The following is a 14446-nucleotide window of genomic DNA, read 5'->3' as shown; positions in this document are numbered from 1 at the left end:
AACTCCCCAAAATGCAGTATTTTAAAGTACTATTTTTTTCCTAATGTTTTCTCGGTGTTTATGGTAAGATCAATGATCTTTTGCAACCTTCCACATCCAACCTGAAAATAGAATCAAAAGAGGCATTTCTAAAAATTGAAATTAGACAATCCTTCTTTTAAAATATAAGTCAACCTGTTAGGAGAAAGAGGGGTATTCTCCCAACATGAAACACAAAAGCCTACATTTTATGTTGTGTCGTAGTGAGCACTCAATTTAATCAACTAAACTTTATTTCTCTTAAAGATACCAAATCTGGTGGCAAGTAAACTGATATTTTTTTTGTTTCTTTTCACAATATTTCAGATTTTGAATATTTGAACTTTCCATCAGAATAATGTCAAATGACAGCACAAAATCAGAACATTCATCTAGAATTCATCAGAAAAATGATCCACAACAGGTCTCTGATAGAACATTTTTCATTGACGCTTCTAATCAGAGCTTGCTTACCATTCCAGCGGAGATTTTAGGCTTACGAGAATTAGAGGAAGTGCATCTGGAAAACAACCAGATTGCAGAAATCCCCAAGGATATTCAGCATTTAAGGGATGTCAGGATCCTCTACCTGAACAAGAACAAGCTGAAGAATCTGTGCCCCGAGCTGGGGAAGCTGAGCAACCTGGAGGGCCTGGACCTGAGCGACAACCCGCTCCTGGCCTCGTCCCTTCGGGTCCTCGGCGGCATCCGCAAGTTGCGTGAGCTCCGCCTCTACCGCACGGACCTGGCGGAGATCCCCACCCTCGTCTGTAAACGCCTTCACCACCTCGAGCTGCTCGGACTGGCGGGAAACCACCTGAAATCTCTGCCCAAGGAAATAGTGAACCAGACCAAACTGAGGGAGATCCACCTGAAGCAAAACCAATTTGAAGTTTTCCCTTTGGAGCTGTGTGGTCTCTTCAACCTGGAGATCATCGACCTGGATGAGAACAAGCTAAGTGCCATCCCAGAAGAGATTGGGAACCTGACGAAGCTGAAGAAGCTCTACGTGGCCTACAACAGCCTGCCTGCTCTCCCAGAGTCGCTGTGCCAGTGCTCCAAGCTGTCGGTGCTGGATTTATCCCACAATCGCCTCCACTCCGTCCCGCACACCCTGGCCGAGCTCTCGCAGGTGACGGAGATTGGGCTGAGCGGGAACCACCTAGAGAAGGTGCCGCACGTCCTTTGCAGGTGGACCTCGCTGCACCTGCTCTACCTGCACAACACCGGCCTGCGGGTGCTGCGCCGCCCCTTCCGACGCCTGGTTAACCTGCGCTTCCTCGATCTCAGCCAGAACTATCTGGAACGCTGTCCACTGCAGATCTGTGAGCTGCAGAACCTGGAAATCCTGGCGCTGGATGATAATAAAATATGCAAGGTACCGATCCCCTTCCTGGCTGTCGCTATGCTCCCACCAAGGGCCCTTCTGGCCCTAAGCTGGTGTAGTTCTGTGTCTAAACATCAGGAAATTCGAACTGAGTTTACGAGTGAAAATCCGGGGTTAACAGATATATCCAACAGGGTCACCATTTATGTTACTTTTCCCGCTCTGAATAGCAATAGTGATCATAAACGGTAGCTGATGTTTACTTACAATATGTACGTGCCGGTCACTGGGCTAAATGTTTTACATGTATTGATATTATCCCATTTAATCCTCACAATAACTTTTCGATGTGGCTGATATTATCCTCAATGATCTATGAGGAAAATGAGGCATGCGGAGCTTAACTAACTCGTCAAGGCCACACACCTGTACATGAGAGAGTCAGGATGCCAACCCACAGCACTGGGTTGCAGGGTTCATGTTCTTAACAAGACTACCTCCTAACGGGGTTTCCTGAAACAGCAGAGTTCTCTGACACATACAGCCTTAGGCTTTAATGTTCCATTCACGGGAAACTGCAAAATCAGTTTGTCCCTAGAGAAACTCTCCCACATGTGTGCAGCGTGGTGTGTTCAAAAACGTTCATGGTAACATTGTTGATAATCATGACGTACGGGAGATAATCTAAATGTCAGTTGGTAGAGGAATTCGCAAGTAAATTGCGGTATGTTTGTAAAATGGAATACTACACAATAATTTAAGTGAACTGGAGTTATATGTGCCAATGTGGGTAGATCTCAAAAGTGTGATGTTTATTAAAAAGTAAAACACCTAATAGCAGAATATTATATCACATATAAATCTTTAATCACACAAAACTACATACACACAACACACAACACATTTTATGGATATTTTTATATGTAATAAAAGTATAAAAATATGTACTGGAAAAAAACTCACAAAATTCCTAATAATGGCTGCCTCTTGGAAGAGGGAGGAAGTCAAGGAAATGAGGATGGGATCATAACTCAATTTGTTTTTTTTTTTTTTTTTTTGCGGTACACGGGCCTCTCACTGTTGTGGCCTCTCCCGTTGTGGAGCACAGGCTCTGGACACGCAGGCTCAGCGGCCATGGCTCACAGGCCCAGCCGCTCCACGGCATGTGGGATCTTCCCAGACCGGGGCATGAACCCGTGTCCCCTGCATCGGCAGGCGGACTCTCAACCACTGCGCCACCAGGGAAGCCCCAAGAACTCAATTTTAATTGCAGTAGTTCATTTTGTTCATTAACGAAAGGTTTGGACGGCGGGTACAGATGCTTTTTTTTATTTTATGTTTTTATTGAAATATAGTTGATTTACAATGTTGTGTTAGTTTCAGGTATACAGCGAAGTGATTCAGTTGTGTATATATATGTTTCTTTTTCAGATTCTTTTCCATTATAGGTTATTACAAGATATTGAATATATCTTTTTTTTTCATATTTGAAAATTTAAAAGAACAGAGTTCTGTTAAAAGCAAAAGACAACTGTAGAGAGAGAGAAAGGGAGGTTTGGAAATCAACAACAGTAACCAAATATTAGGTCTGTTTTTCCTAGCCGTGAACACCACTCTCATGTACTTCATACATTATAAAAGACCTAGCCTTAAAGTTGTTTTTTGTTCTTTTTTAATCTTTTACTTGACTTTCAATTTCTAGAACTTTGGGTTGTTTTTTTTTTTTTTGGTTTTCCTCATTGCTAGAGAGTTTCAAAACTGCCTTTCAGGAAGTAAATATTTTGATGATGACTTTAAGATTTAGGAAAAGAATCTAGGACTCAATTTCTACTTAGGTAGCAGCCCACCTTGGAGGATTTTCGAGATTCTGTGAGAAGTCCTCTGCCCGGCTCCCAATTCTTCTGCAGCTCATGTAAGAAATTCCTTTTATAGTGAACAAAGTCTGTCATTCCACAGTTGGGAGTGAAAGGCTCAAAATATAAAGCACCCTTGGGAAGTTCACTTAAATCCTATTGAGTCACGAGTGATACCTAACCCTTCCCTGTGAGACATTTTAAGAAATCAGGGTGGAGGAGGGAATCACACACAGATGGCTCCTTAACAAAGATTAGCCTCACCCAACACCAAATTTTACTGCAAGTCAAACTGCACCTAAATGTGAACACGTTCAATGTTATTATGTTGAACATGAAAATCTCCATGTACCAGTGCTTATTATTCTTCAGTTCTTATGATGGTATTTCTGCGGCTTTTGTCTTCCTTTTTCAATTTCCTATTATGCCTCCAGCAACCTCCCAATGCATTTCTCTCCATAATGACACGTTGCCTTTAAGCCAACGCCTTATCACACCCCAAAATTTGCCTCATGGGCTTCTGGCGCTAGAAGCCTGGCCAGTTGCTTTTTCTTTCCTAGATGGAGGCAAAAATAGCAAACTTTCAGTGTGTATCTAGATGGATTTTATTTGTATGGTACATTTCTATTGTTGACTGAAAAAAGACAGACAACCTAAAAGTTGAGAATTATGTTTTATTTGGTGGACAAAACTGAGGACTTAAGCAGGGGATGCAGCCTCTCAGATAGCTCAGAGGGTCTGCTCCACAGAGGGAAGGGAGGAGCCGGGATATATAGGACTTTTTGCAACAAAGACCAGGTAGTCGGAACTTCAAAAGATTACTGTTAATTAAAGAAAACCAAATTCTCAAGTTAAGGAATTTAGCGCATTTCTGTGTATGGGAAGGTGCAAGAGTCTGGGCTCACTGAAATCATTCCTTTGATATGCACCTCAGCTATCTAGGGCCATCCTGAGTCTCCTCAGGGTGCACCGTGGAGGGTGACTGCAGTGGCTGAGGGCTTGGGAGTGGGCAGCCCATTTGTCTCCATCCTGAGTTCCCTCAGGGCTCACTGTCAGGGGGCTGCAACATCTTTTGTTTTACTGATTTGGCTGGTAACATTTTTCATTCACACTATTAAGGGGGAAAATTCAACCTCAGAATGGCTACAGCTCAATTATAGTGTCAGCAATAATTGTTCTCATTTGACGCTCGGCAGGTTTTCTGTACATCCAAGTTTACTTACACTATACTTTGATATGACTATGACGGGATTAATTATTAGATCTTAAATATCCTGGGGAAAAAAATCTTTAAAATTCAGTAGGCTTTTGAAAAAGAAAAGCTAAACCTATGAATGAAGTAAACAGCAATAAGAGTGAAATGACTAGGTTATAATGAAGTGGTTAGATTGAAAACTCTTTCTCCATTATTTTGGACTGCATTGAATGCAGATGCTTCCCATTGAAGGGATCTAAGGGCCTGATGAAGAATTTTGAAATAGCCAAGAAGGAAAGCTTAAACATCAGTTTCTCTGGAGGTTGACTTGTTCTGAGTTTTCTTTTTTTAATGTTAATAAATAAGTAAAACTGTAAGCAGTTTATAACTTTTTAAGAAAATGAACCCTCACACTACACAATAAAGAGAAAAATGGCTTATGGCAGATTCCAAGTGTATGAGACTTTGGCCTGTAGGTCAAAAGAAAGCCCACTACAGAGATAATCTATTCACTAATTATTTACCTATTCCACCGATCTAGAGAGAGATTGGGTTGAGCCAAACCCTATTAACCATTGTCATGAAAAGTAGAGTGGCAGATTAGGGAATGGGTGGGAGGAAAGCCCAAAGGCTGAAGCAGGGACCCGTGAGGAAGGATTTGCCAGGGAACTATATTTCAAAATGAGTTAAGAAGCTATTAAGACACAGAGTTGGGCCTTTTTTCCTACAAGAAAATAGGTATTTCTGTAACATAATCAATAGGGTGATTGTGTCACATATTTTAAGAGTGAGATTTTTCCATGTGGTTCCAGAGGGCCAGAAAGAGGCCAATAGGTGGATGTATTAGTGACACAGATTTTTGGCTTGACAGGAGAAGGAAATTTGGTAAGTAGTGGTCTTCAGCCAATGAGCTTTTCATCCCAGGAGGTGGTGTTTAAATATGGGCTGGATGGCTAGCGATGGAACATATTCCACCACCATATTAGAGGGTTAGAATAGAGAGACCTTTTTAAGGCCTTCCAACTCTGAAAGTCTGGGAGTGGGAGTCTGTGAAATGCCTGCTTAATACCAGGACAGATAGCCTTGGGATTCACTGGAGGGCAGAAGATATAACAGTAATTCATTGTTTCCTTCCAACTGAGATTTTAACTAAAGTTTCAGAATTGCTGAGCTAAAGCCTTTAAGGGTGAGAGGTCATGTCACTAAATTGATCAGTTCCAATAACAGAATTAATTATGAATATTATAGTTGCAATATTACACTAATAAGCTTAGTACTTTTTCTTTCAGTAGTGTCAAGCATTTGATACACTACAGCTTAAAAATTTGCAATAAAGTAGGTTAAAAATTGCTCTAATTTTATCCAGTGCCTAAAAGTAAAGAGCAGAGAGGCTGGGGGAAAGGTAGAACTCCAGACTTTATATATCTATGAGTATAAATACTATATATGCAAACATATGGGCTAACTTTTCATCAGTAGGAGATGCTAAATTGCTCTACTTATTTTTTAAACATTCTGCCTCAAAACTAAAAGCCCAATTTATTTTCTTACTGTTAAAAATAATCTTGACCTGAAACTTATCTTTTTGGAATACTTCCAGTTACCGTCAAACTTTGGTTTACTTTCAAAACTGAAGATTCTTGGACTAACCGGAAACCAGTTTCCTTCCTTTCCAGAAGAAATCCTTTCTTTAGAGTCTTTAGAGAAATTATACATTGGCCAAGATCAGGGAGCCAAGCTTACCCATATGCCAGAATGCATTAGGAAACTACAGGTAAGCCTCCCCAAACGAGCAGGCAAAAAATTATACGCCCTGATTCCTTAAATTGGCTGATACTGAGAAGACATGGTGTTGTTCTCACAGGTTGCATGTGGAATCATCCATACAAGATTCCTAGCTCCCAGCAAGCAGTCACTGTTGCACTTTGAGGCTCCCACTGTCTTCTTAAACAGCCCCGGGATCCATCCTCCAAGAACATTTTATTGTAATTGCTCTTGGATATGTCAAGCCATACTTGTTTCTACTGTGTGCTTTGGCATGTTTTATTTGCAGAAACTGAGCCATACCACTTTGCAATTAATTTCCACTTTTAAAAACTATTCCCTGAAAATGATACTATTTTGAAGTTAAGGTATCATACAGATGACATGGCTGGGAGTCTGCATTTTGGATGGGACAGTCTGATTTCCCTCCCTGCATGGTGGAAGGCATATCATGGTGTACTTAACTATTGCACCAGGTTCATGCTGAAGATGGGTCCACAGCACTATGCTAAATCCTAGCAAAGCAACAAGATGACATCATTCAAAGTAGCCATACCAATGTGTCTTTATGTATGCGTACTTTAAAGATTTTTTTTTCATGTTCCTGGTGCTACACTTTAATAATGATAAACTAGATGTAACTTTAATAATGATAAAGTAGGTGTAACTATATAACTCCCAGTCCTGGAACTGAGCAATGGCATGTACAGAACAGGTACGTCTCACCTATTCCTAATTCTCTATTCCTTTGCCCTGTGTTCACAGAACTGCTTTCATCAACTTGCTCCTGGTACATGTCACGTCACACTCTCCAAAATCTTAGGGTGAAATGCAAACATTAAAATCTTGCCCAGTGAATCTGAAAATAGTTAACCTATTCTCTGTACATTTTGGTTACATCCACTTGGGCAATGTTGGATTGATGTCTGTGGCAATTGCAATTCTGTAGCAACTGCCACAGAGAATTAGCTGTTGAAAGGGAGCAGATGATATTTGTAGTTAAATGATCCAAACTGTTTTTCCATAAAGTTCTTGTGAAACAAATAAACACTAGATTCCCATGTTCTCTTTTCCCTGCATACGTGAGAACCGCAACTGATGGCTTAACTCAAAAATAATTGTAGTTTTTGATGATGATTCTTTAAATGTGTGTTTCCCTTTACCCCAATGCATAATATCCCCATTGAAAGAACATGGAGGGAATTCCCTGGTGGTCCAGTGGGTAAGACTCTGCACTCCCAATGCAGGGAGCCCAGGTCTGATCCCTGGTCGGGGAACTAGATCCTGCATGCATGCTGAAACTAGGAGTCCACATGGAGCAACTAAGACCCAGAACAGCCTAAGTAAACAAATATTAAAAGAAAAAAAAGAAAGAACATGGGAACTCACAGGTGATTCTGGTTACCATAATTCTTTTATCAATGTAAGGGTTATTATGGTATACTCTCATGTTATTTCAGAGTCTTAAAGAGCTGTATGTAGAGAACAATCATCTCGAGTACCTGCCTGTATCCTTGGGATCGATGCCCAACTTGGAAATTCTTGATTGCCGCTGCAATCTGATTAAGCAACTTCCAGATGCCATTTGCCAAGCACAAGGTGAGGAATCTCTGTAGATCCACAGCCCAGTGGAGTTTGAGCCCAGCGTTGAAGGCTTCCTTGCCCTACTAAAGATCAATCTCAGTGATGAGAGCTTAGACCTACCCCATCACCTCCTTGCAGAGCTTCCTAGTAGTGTGGGGAAGGCCAGGTGCCAGGTTAGCACAGCTAAGAGCCTCACAAAGGCAACTAGATTGTTTATTAAGAATTGAAAAGAAAATAGCAACTGCTAAGAAAGTTAGCACTCATCCATATTGTCATTATGCCATCAACAAGAATTTACTGAATACCTGCTATCTGCCAGAATTTGGAGTTGGGGGTCCTGTATTAAATGTGCTTTAGGTCCATAAGTCACTTGAATAAAAGGAAAAGGATTGACCCAGAGTAATGAAATTAGCAAGGGGGGACTTTTGGAGCTACATGATTGACATGAAAAATCATACATGATTCATATTTGAACATGCAAACATTTTCCACTAGGCTAAACCACTATTTGTAAATCCATCCATTCGCTGAACAGGCTTTTGCTGAGATCCTACAGGAACCAAACAAAAACTTTTTCTTTGCCATGATGTGCTGAATCTTCAGGTTTATAGATGTGTTTTCAAGCTATGACTTATTCTTTAATGAAAGGAGGATGAAGGAATATGAGTGGAAGCTGTTGCCTACCCATACCTATAGGACATAATTCAAAGATTAGCGGCAGGGGCGGGTATGAGGTACTCCTTAGTCATGCTCCAGGCCGTGCATTTTTATCCTCTCTTTGATCCCTGGAGGAATGGAACGTTCTCAACATTTTTTAGTATTTACTATTTTCCTGTCTCTAACACTGATTTACACTGGCTCCAACAACCTTGAGTTGTTATGAAAAAGAGAACTTGGTTTGCCTCATTAAATGTGCCGTCTTTTGTTACGTGGCATAGGAGGAAACATTTCAAAGTGATTGGACTCAATAATGCATGCTTTAATTTTGCTTGTTTTTAAGACAAATTCATTATTTAAAAAAAAATCATTTCAGCTTTGAAAGAATTACGGCTCGAGGACAACTTGATCACCCATCTTCCAGAGAATCTGGATAGTCTAGTGAATCTAAAAGTTCTGACACTGATGGGCAATCCCATGGAAGAACCCCCAATGACAGTGTGTGCCGAAGGCGCTGAGGCTGTACGGGCGTACCTTAAAGAAAGAAGAAATATGAAGACAATGGCAACAAAGGTAAAATCAGCAAAAATTTTGTATAACGTATTCACAGTTGCTTGGAGTGGGATTAGTGTTAAACTATAGATATATGAGGCTGCTCTTTACACATCTATACCTTGAGAATAGAGATTCTTATTTACTTTTATATCCCCAGGGCTAAGCAAGAGAGTTTTTAACATCATCCTAGCAATTTTTGTCTTTTCTGTTCCTTTTCTCTGTGTCAGATGAGAAGCAGACAAATAGGCAAAAGAAACCAAAACTTCAAATTCCCAAACTATCTAAAACTGTTGGACTATTCACTGGAGTGAAAAGCTGATGTTAACAAAGTCAGTAAGATGAGACTGAAAAATTAGAAATGAAAACATTTATGGATCAGAGGTCTAGAGACCAGAGTTCTGCTCTGCCCCTAACTTAGCATCAAAGGGCTAAGAGCCTTGTCACTCTCCTCCTTGCCCACCAAGCCCATGGAAACATAAGGATATCCCAGACAGCCCAGGAACGTGTCCACTTCAGTCAGTATTCAGTATTCTTCATTCAACTGGTCCAAACCCCCATCATCTCAAACCCAGATGACTGCATTAGCCCTCCAACTAGTGTCCCTACTTCCTCACCTGCTTCCCCTGTGATACATCTTCCACTCAGCAGTCAGACCTACGCTGTTAAAACCTAGGTCAGATCTTGCCATGCCTCTGCTGAAGTGGACAGCTCTCCATGTTACCTGAAATAAGAGTTAGTCTTTGGTCTGTAAGACCCTTTATCGATGGCCCTCAATCATATCAGACCTAACATCCTCCCTTTCCTGGTAAATATTGTGTGATACCTCCTTTATGCTTCTGAAATTAAACTCATAGATAATATAAGCTACCACAAACATAATTTTAATAAATCAAAATAATGCCCGAGCTGCAACATAAAGGAAAAAAGTTTATGTTAAAATATTAATTTTAATATGTATATACTCAGGAATGAAAATAATATTTGGGGGATACTTCTTAAAAGCATTTTGAAAAGCCATGCACCCTCTTGCACATTTTAAAATTGATATTTAACCTTTTTTGTCACTAAGTTTAAATCATTGCAAAGGATTTACTTTCCAGTGAATTTTACATACTGACATCTTAAAATAGAGTTGTTATATCAGTATTTTAAATGTATCCAATGGAATCTAAGTACCATTATGATTTGGTATGTCAGTAAACAAGTTATCTTACATGCAAAAATTTTATGTCATTTCTTTTTCTTCTTGAACGTGTATTTCCATTCCACTTTCCCCTCAGAATTAAACTTAGTGTGTGTGTGTGTGTGTGTGTGTGTATGTCATTTACGGATCACCTCATACTTCTAGGCTACAAAAATATTTATATAAATTAAAATTTTAAATTAAAATTTTTTTCTATGATCACAGTGTTGTAATGTTCTGGATTGAGTCTTAGTGAAATTAGTAGTAGTATAAAATTGACCAAAACAATATAAAATCTATTATAAATTTTGATATTTAATTATTTGACTTACAGGAGTTTTGGTAAGACTTTTTCACATAGTTTATACATCCTTGCATAACTATTAATTATTGCTAGAATGAGATAAAGTTTGGCATCAGTTCCATTCTTATTTTTTATTTTACAGATGAGAAACCTCATTTAAATTCTTAAGTTGACAAGAATGGAAAAAGGTGGTTTTTTTTGCCTATATTGTTTTGTTTTAAGTGACAGGGCCTCACATATCTCTGAACTTCTTCCAGATATATCCCCCAAAATAGATAGCAGGCTCTAAGCTGACAAATTAACTTCACTTTTCTTGAAGGCAAAGAGCCGGAAACCACCTGACTTATAAAAGCATTGGTTACCCAGTCTTTAGAGCCAACATCAATTATTATTATTATTTTAATACATTTATTTATTTTTGGCTGCGTTGGGTCTTCGTTGCTACGTGCAGGCTTTTCTCTAGTTGCGGCGAGCAGGGGCTACTCTTCGTCATGGTAGGTGGGCTTCTCATTGCGGTGACTTCTCTTGTTGAGGAGCACAGGCTCTAGGTGCACAGGCTTCAGTAGTTGCAGCACATGGGCTCAGCTGTTGTGGCTTGCGGGCTTAGAGCACAGGTTCAGTAGTTGTGGCTCACGAGCCCAGTTGCTCTGCGGCATGTGGGATCCTCCCAGACCAGGGCTCGAATGCGTGTCCCCTGCATTGGCAGGCAGATTCTCAACCACTGCGCCACCAGGGAAGCCCCATAAATTTGTTTTCTAAGTCTGTGAGTCTCTTTCTGTTTTGTAAATAAGTTCATTTGCATCTTTTTTTTTTTTTTTTAGATTTATAAGGGTTTCAATTTAATGAGATGGTCAGGGTAGGCCTCATTGGGAAAATGACTGTCTTAGCTCAGGCAGCCATTACAATATATCATAGCTTGGGTGGCTTGAACAACAGAAACTTATTTTCTCACAGTTCTGGAGGCTAGAAGTCCGGGATGGTCCATGGTGCCAGCATGGTCAGTTTCTGGTGAGAGCTCCCTTCCTGCCTTGCAAACGGCTGCCTTCTCACCGTGTCCTCACATGACAGAGAAAGAGCAAGCTTTCTGATGTCTCTTCTTACAAGAGCACTGATTGCATCATGAGAGCCTCACCCTCATGACCTTATCTAACCTCATTACCTTCTAAGGCCCAATCTCCAAATACCACCACATTGGGCATTAAGGCTTTTCAACATACGAATTGCGGGAGCAGGGGACACAATTCAGTCCATAGACAATTCAGTCCATAGCAATGACAATTGAGCAAATTCTTGAAGAAGTGGAGGGGTGAACCATCTGAGTATTAGGAAGAGTGTTCCAGACAGAGGAAGCAGTAAAGGCAAAGGCCCTGAGCTGGAGCAGTGCCTGCGTGTGTCTGCATTGCTGGAGCAAGTGAGCAAGGGGGAGAGAGTTAAGAGATCAGGAGGGAGGGGCAGATTGGATAGGGCTTTGTAAGCCATTGCAAGGCCCTGAGTTTTGGGGGGTGGTGGTTGTTTGTTTGTTTGTTTTTGTTTAAGACGTGGATTTATTTAGAGAGATACACATTCCATAGACAGAATGCCGTCCATCTCAAGAGGTGAAAATGACCTTGGTAGAAACACACTCCACAGACAGAGTGTGGGCCATCTCAGAAGGTGAGAGGCCAGGACTTGAGTTTTTATTCTGAGAGAAACAGGGAGCCACTGGCAGGTTCGAAGAGTCTACTAGAGAAGAGATTTCCTGAGTAGGTGCGAAGGAATAGGATCTCAAGAACAGGTAAGGGCCACCTGTAGGTAGGAGCGCAGGTAGTCCAGGAACAAGAGGAAGGCAGGGTACAGGGATACCCATTCCCCTTGCTGTGCACTGTCACCTCCGCCATCTGGCAAATTATACAGTCATGTGTTTATTGTTTATCGTCTATTCCCCTCACTGGGATGTGAGTTCCGCAGAGTCAGTGACATTGGTATTTAACTGCTGTTTCCCAAATGTCTAGAACATAAAGCACCAAATACTTGAAAAATGCTTTGCCTGGATGACTGGCCAAGTGAGAAAGAGAGAAAATAAGGTTCAGAGTTCTAGTGACATTCATTCTCCACATCTTGAAAACTACATACCAGAACAAAGAGCTGTAACCATCCCCGGTCCACTGTGGTACGAGCTGATGCTGTTCTTGTTTTCAGATTCAGGCATGGTGGCGTGGAATAATGGTACGCAAAGGATTTGGGAAATTTGAAGAACTGCTAAAATTGCAAAAGAAGGGGAGGAATTCTCCAAAAGATAAGAAAGGAAAGCAGGATGTAAAAGGAAAATCTGTCAAGAAAAATAAGAAATAATTCTATAAATGTATGAATTGAGGTAATGAACCCTGATGGATTAAGAATCTCTAGGAATTAGATGCCTACCACACAAAAATTATTCACAGAGTTATGGTTATATATAAAAATAAAGGTTCTTTTACTGAAATGTTGATGGATAAAAATGCTATGATGCCTGGGAATTGCTTCAGAATAATATCAGGGAGAGGTAAATGTGAAGAATCCAACTGAAACAAGATTGGCCAAAAAGAAGCATGTGATAGGTACATGGAGGTTCACTGTACTATCATGTCTACTTTTAAAACTTTTAATTATGAAATAATTCACAGGAGGTTCCAAAGAAATGTACAGGGAGGTCCATGCACCCTTCACCCTCCCTCAGTGTTGACATCCTACGTAACTATAGTATAGTAACAAAACCAGAAAATGGACCTCACTACCAGCCACAGAGCTTATTCAGATTCCATCACTTATACATGCACTTTCGTGTGTGTGCGTGTGTGTGTCTGTGTGTGTGAGTGTGTGTAGTCCAATGCAATTTTCTTACATGTAGCTTTTGTGAAGCCACCACCACAGTCAAGATACAGAATTGTTCTATCAATCACCACCAGTCTCCCTTGTGCTATTGCTTTTAGTCACACCTACCACCTACCCCTCTTCCAATCCCTAACCTGTAATTTTGTTATTTCAAGAAGATCATGTAAATGAAATCACATAGTATGTAACATTTGGGGACTGGCCTTTTTATACTGTATAATTCACTTCCAGTCCATCCAAGTAGTGCAAGTGTCAATAGTTCATTCCTTTCTGGTTGCTGAGTAGTATTGCATAGTTTGTTTCACCATTCACCCTTTGAAGGGTGTTGCTCTGTTTCCAGTTTTTGGCTAGTATGAATAAAGCTGCTATGAACATTTGTTCATAGGGTTTTGCATGAGCACAGGTGTTCATGGAATTCATGGGAATGCTGAAAGAAGTGAAGAATCATTACCTAAAACATCCCCATTTATACCACTCAAGATCTCCTCACCCTTTTTTTTTTTTTTTTTGGCCACACTGTATGGCTTGTGGGATCTTAGTTTCCTGATCAGGGATTGGACCCAGGCCAACAGCAGTGAAAGCAGTGAGTCCTAACCACTGGACTGCCAGGGAATTCCCATGATGACTTTTTCTTTTAGAGAGGTATTGATTTCAAATTCTACATGTCTTTCAAGCAATGATTGCAGTATGAATTATTAGTGTAGCAAGAAGAAAGCAAAACATAACTTGACTGGAGCATATCAGAATAGAAATGTGTGAACAGACCCCTCTGCCATGCAATGAATTTCATGCTCTAGTAAGAGAAAAATAAAAAATTCCAAAAATCACTTAGAGCAGCACAGAAACTTTAATGAGTTAAGTAGGTTTTATGTGGCAAATTCCATGCCAAAGAAATGCTCAGAGGTAATATGTTAATTTGTTTATTTTAGCAATAAAATATTTTACTTTATTTTCACAAGGTATTTTTTGATACTGGGTTTTGAATTTTCGACCACTTTTAATGAAGATTTGTATGTCAGTGGCCATTATTAGTGTTCATAGTTTATATCTGAGATAAAAGCCAAGAGAACAAAAAATAATATACCACTGAAAGGAATACTTTCTGATAAAAATGTGAGTGGACCACATTAAGATACGTATAATGGTAAAGAATATG

At 40.2% G+C, this 14446-nt stretch overlaps 1 protein-coding gene across 1 annotated transcript; it reads left to right on the top strand.

Annotated features, from left to right (window-relative positions):
• The first annotated feature begins 376 nt into the window (after positions 1-376).
• Positions 377-12788, top strand: LRRIQ4 (leucine rich repeats and IQ motif containing 4). Its single transcript, XM_027123589.1, has 5 exons — positions 377-1396; positions 5994-6167; positions 7618-7756; positions 8775-8971; positions 12619-12788. The coding sequence occupies exons 1-5, from the start codon at positions 377-379 to the stop codon at positions 12769-12771; spliced, it is 1683 nt and encodes a 560-aa protein (XP_026979390.1). The 3' UTR covers positions 12772-12788.
• The last annotated feature ends 1658 nt before the right edge of the window (positions 12789-14446 follow it).

Source organism: Aethalodelphis obliquidens, unplaced genomic scaffold, assembly GCF_003676395.1.
Source record: "Aethalodelphis obliquidens isolate GAN/ISIS:26980383/991018 unplaced genomic scaffold, ASM367639v1 scaffold1, whole genome shotgun sequence".
Taxonomy (NCBI): Eukaryota; Metazoa; Chordata; class Mammalia; order Artiodactyla; family Delphinidae; genus Aethalodelphis; species Aethalodelphis obliquidens.
Note: the sequence above shows the minus strand (reverse complement) of the source record. Positions and strands in the feature narration are given on the sequence as shown.

Excerpts from the sequence above, each read along its gene's own strand:
- LRRIQ4 (XM_027123589.1), top strand. The coding sequence starts at position 377 with ATGTCAAATGACAGCACAAAATCAGAACATTCATCTAGAATTCATCAG. Across the intron at positions 7,757-8,774 it reads TGCCATTTGCCAAGCACAAG|CTTTGAAAGAATTACGGCTC; the intron begins GTGAGGAATCTC and ends AAATCATTTCAG. Across the intron at positions 8,972-12,618 it reads TGAAGACAATGGCAACAAAG|ATTCAGGCATGGTGGCGTGG; the intron begins GTAAAATCAGCA and ends TCTTGTTTTCAG.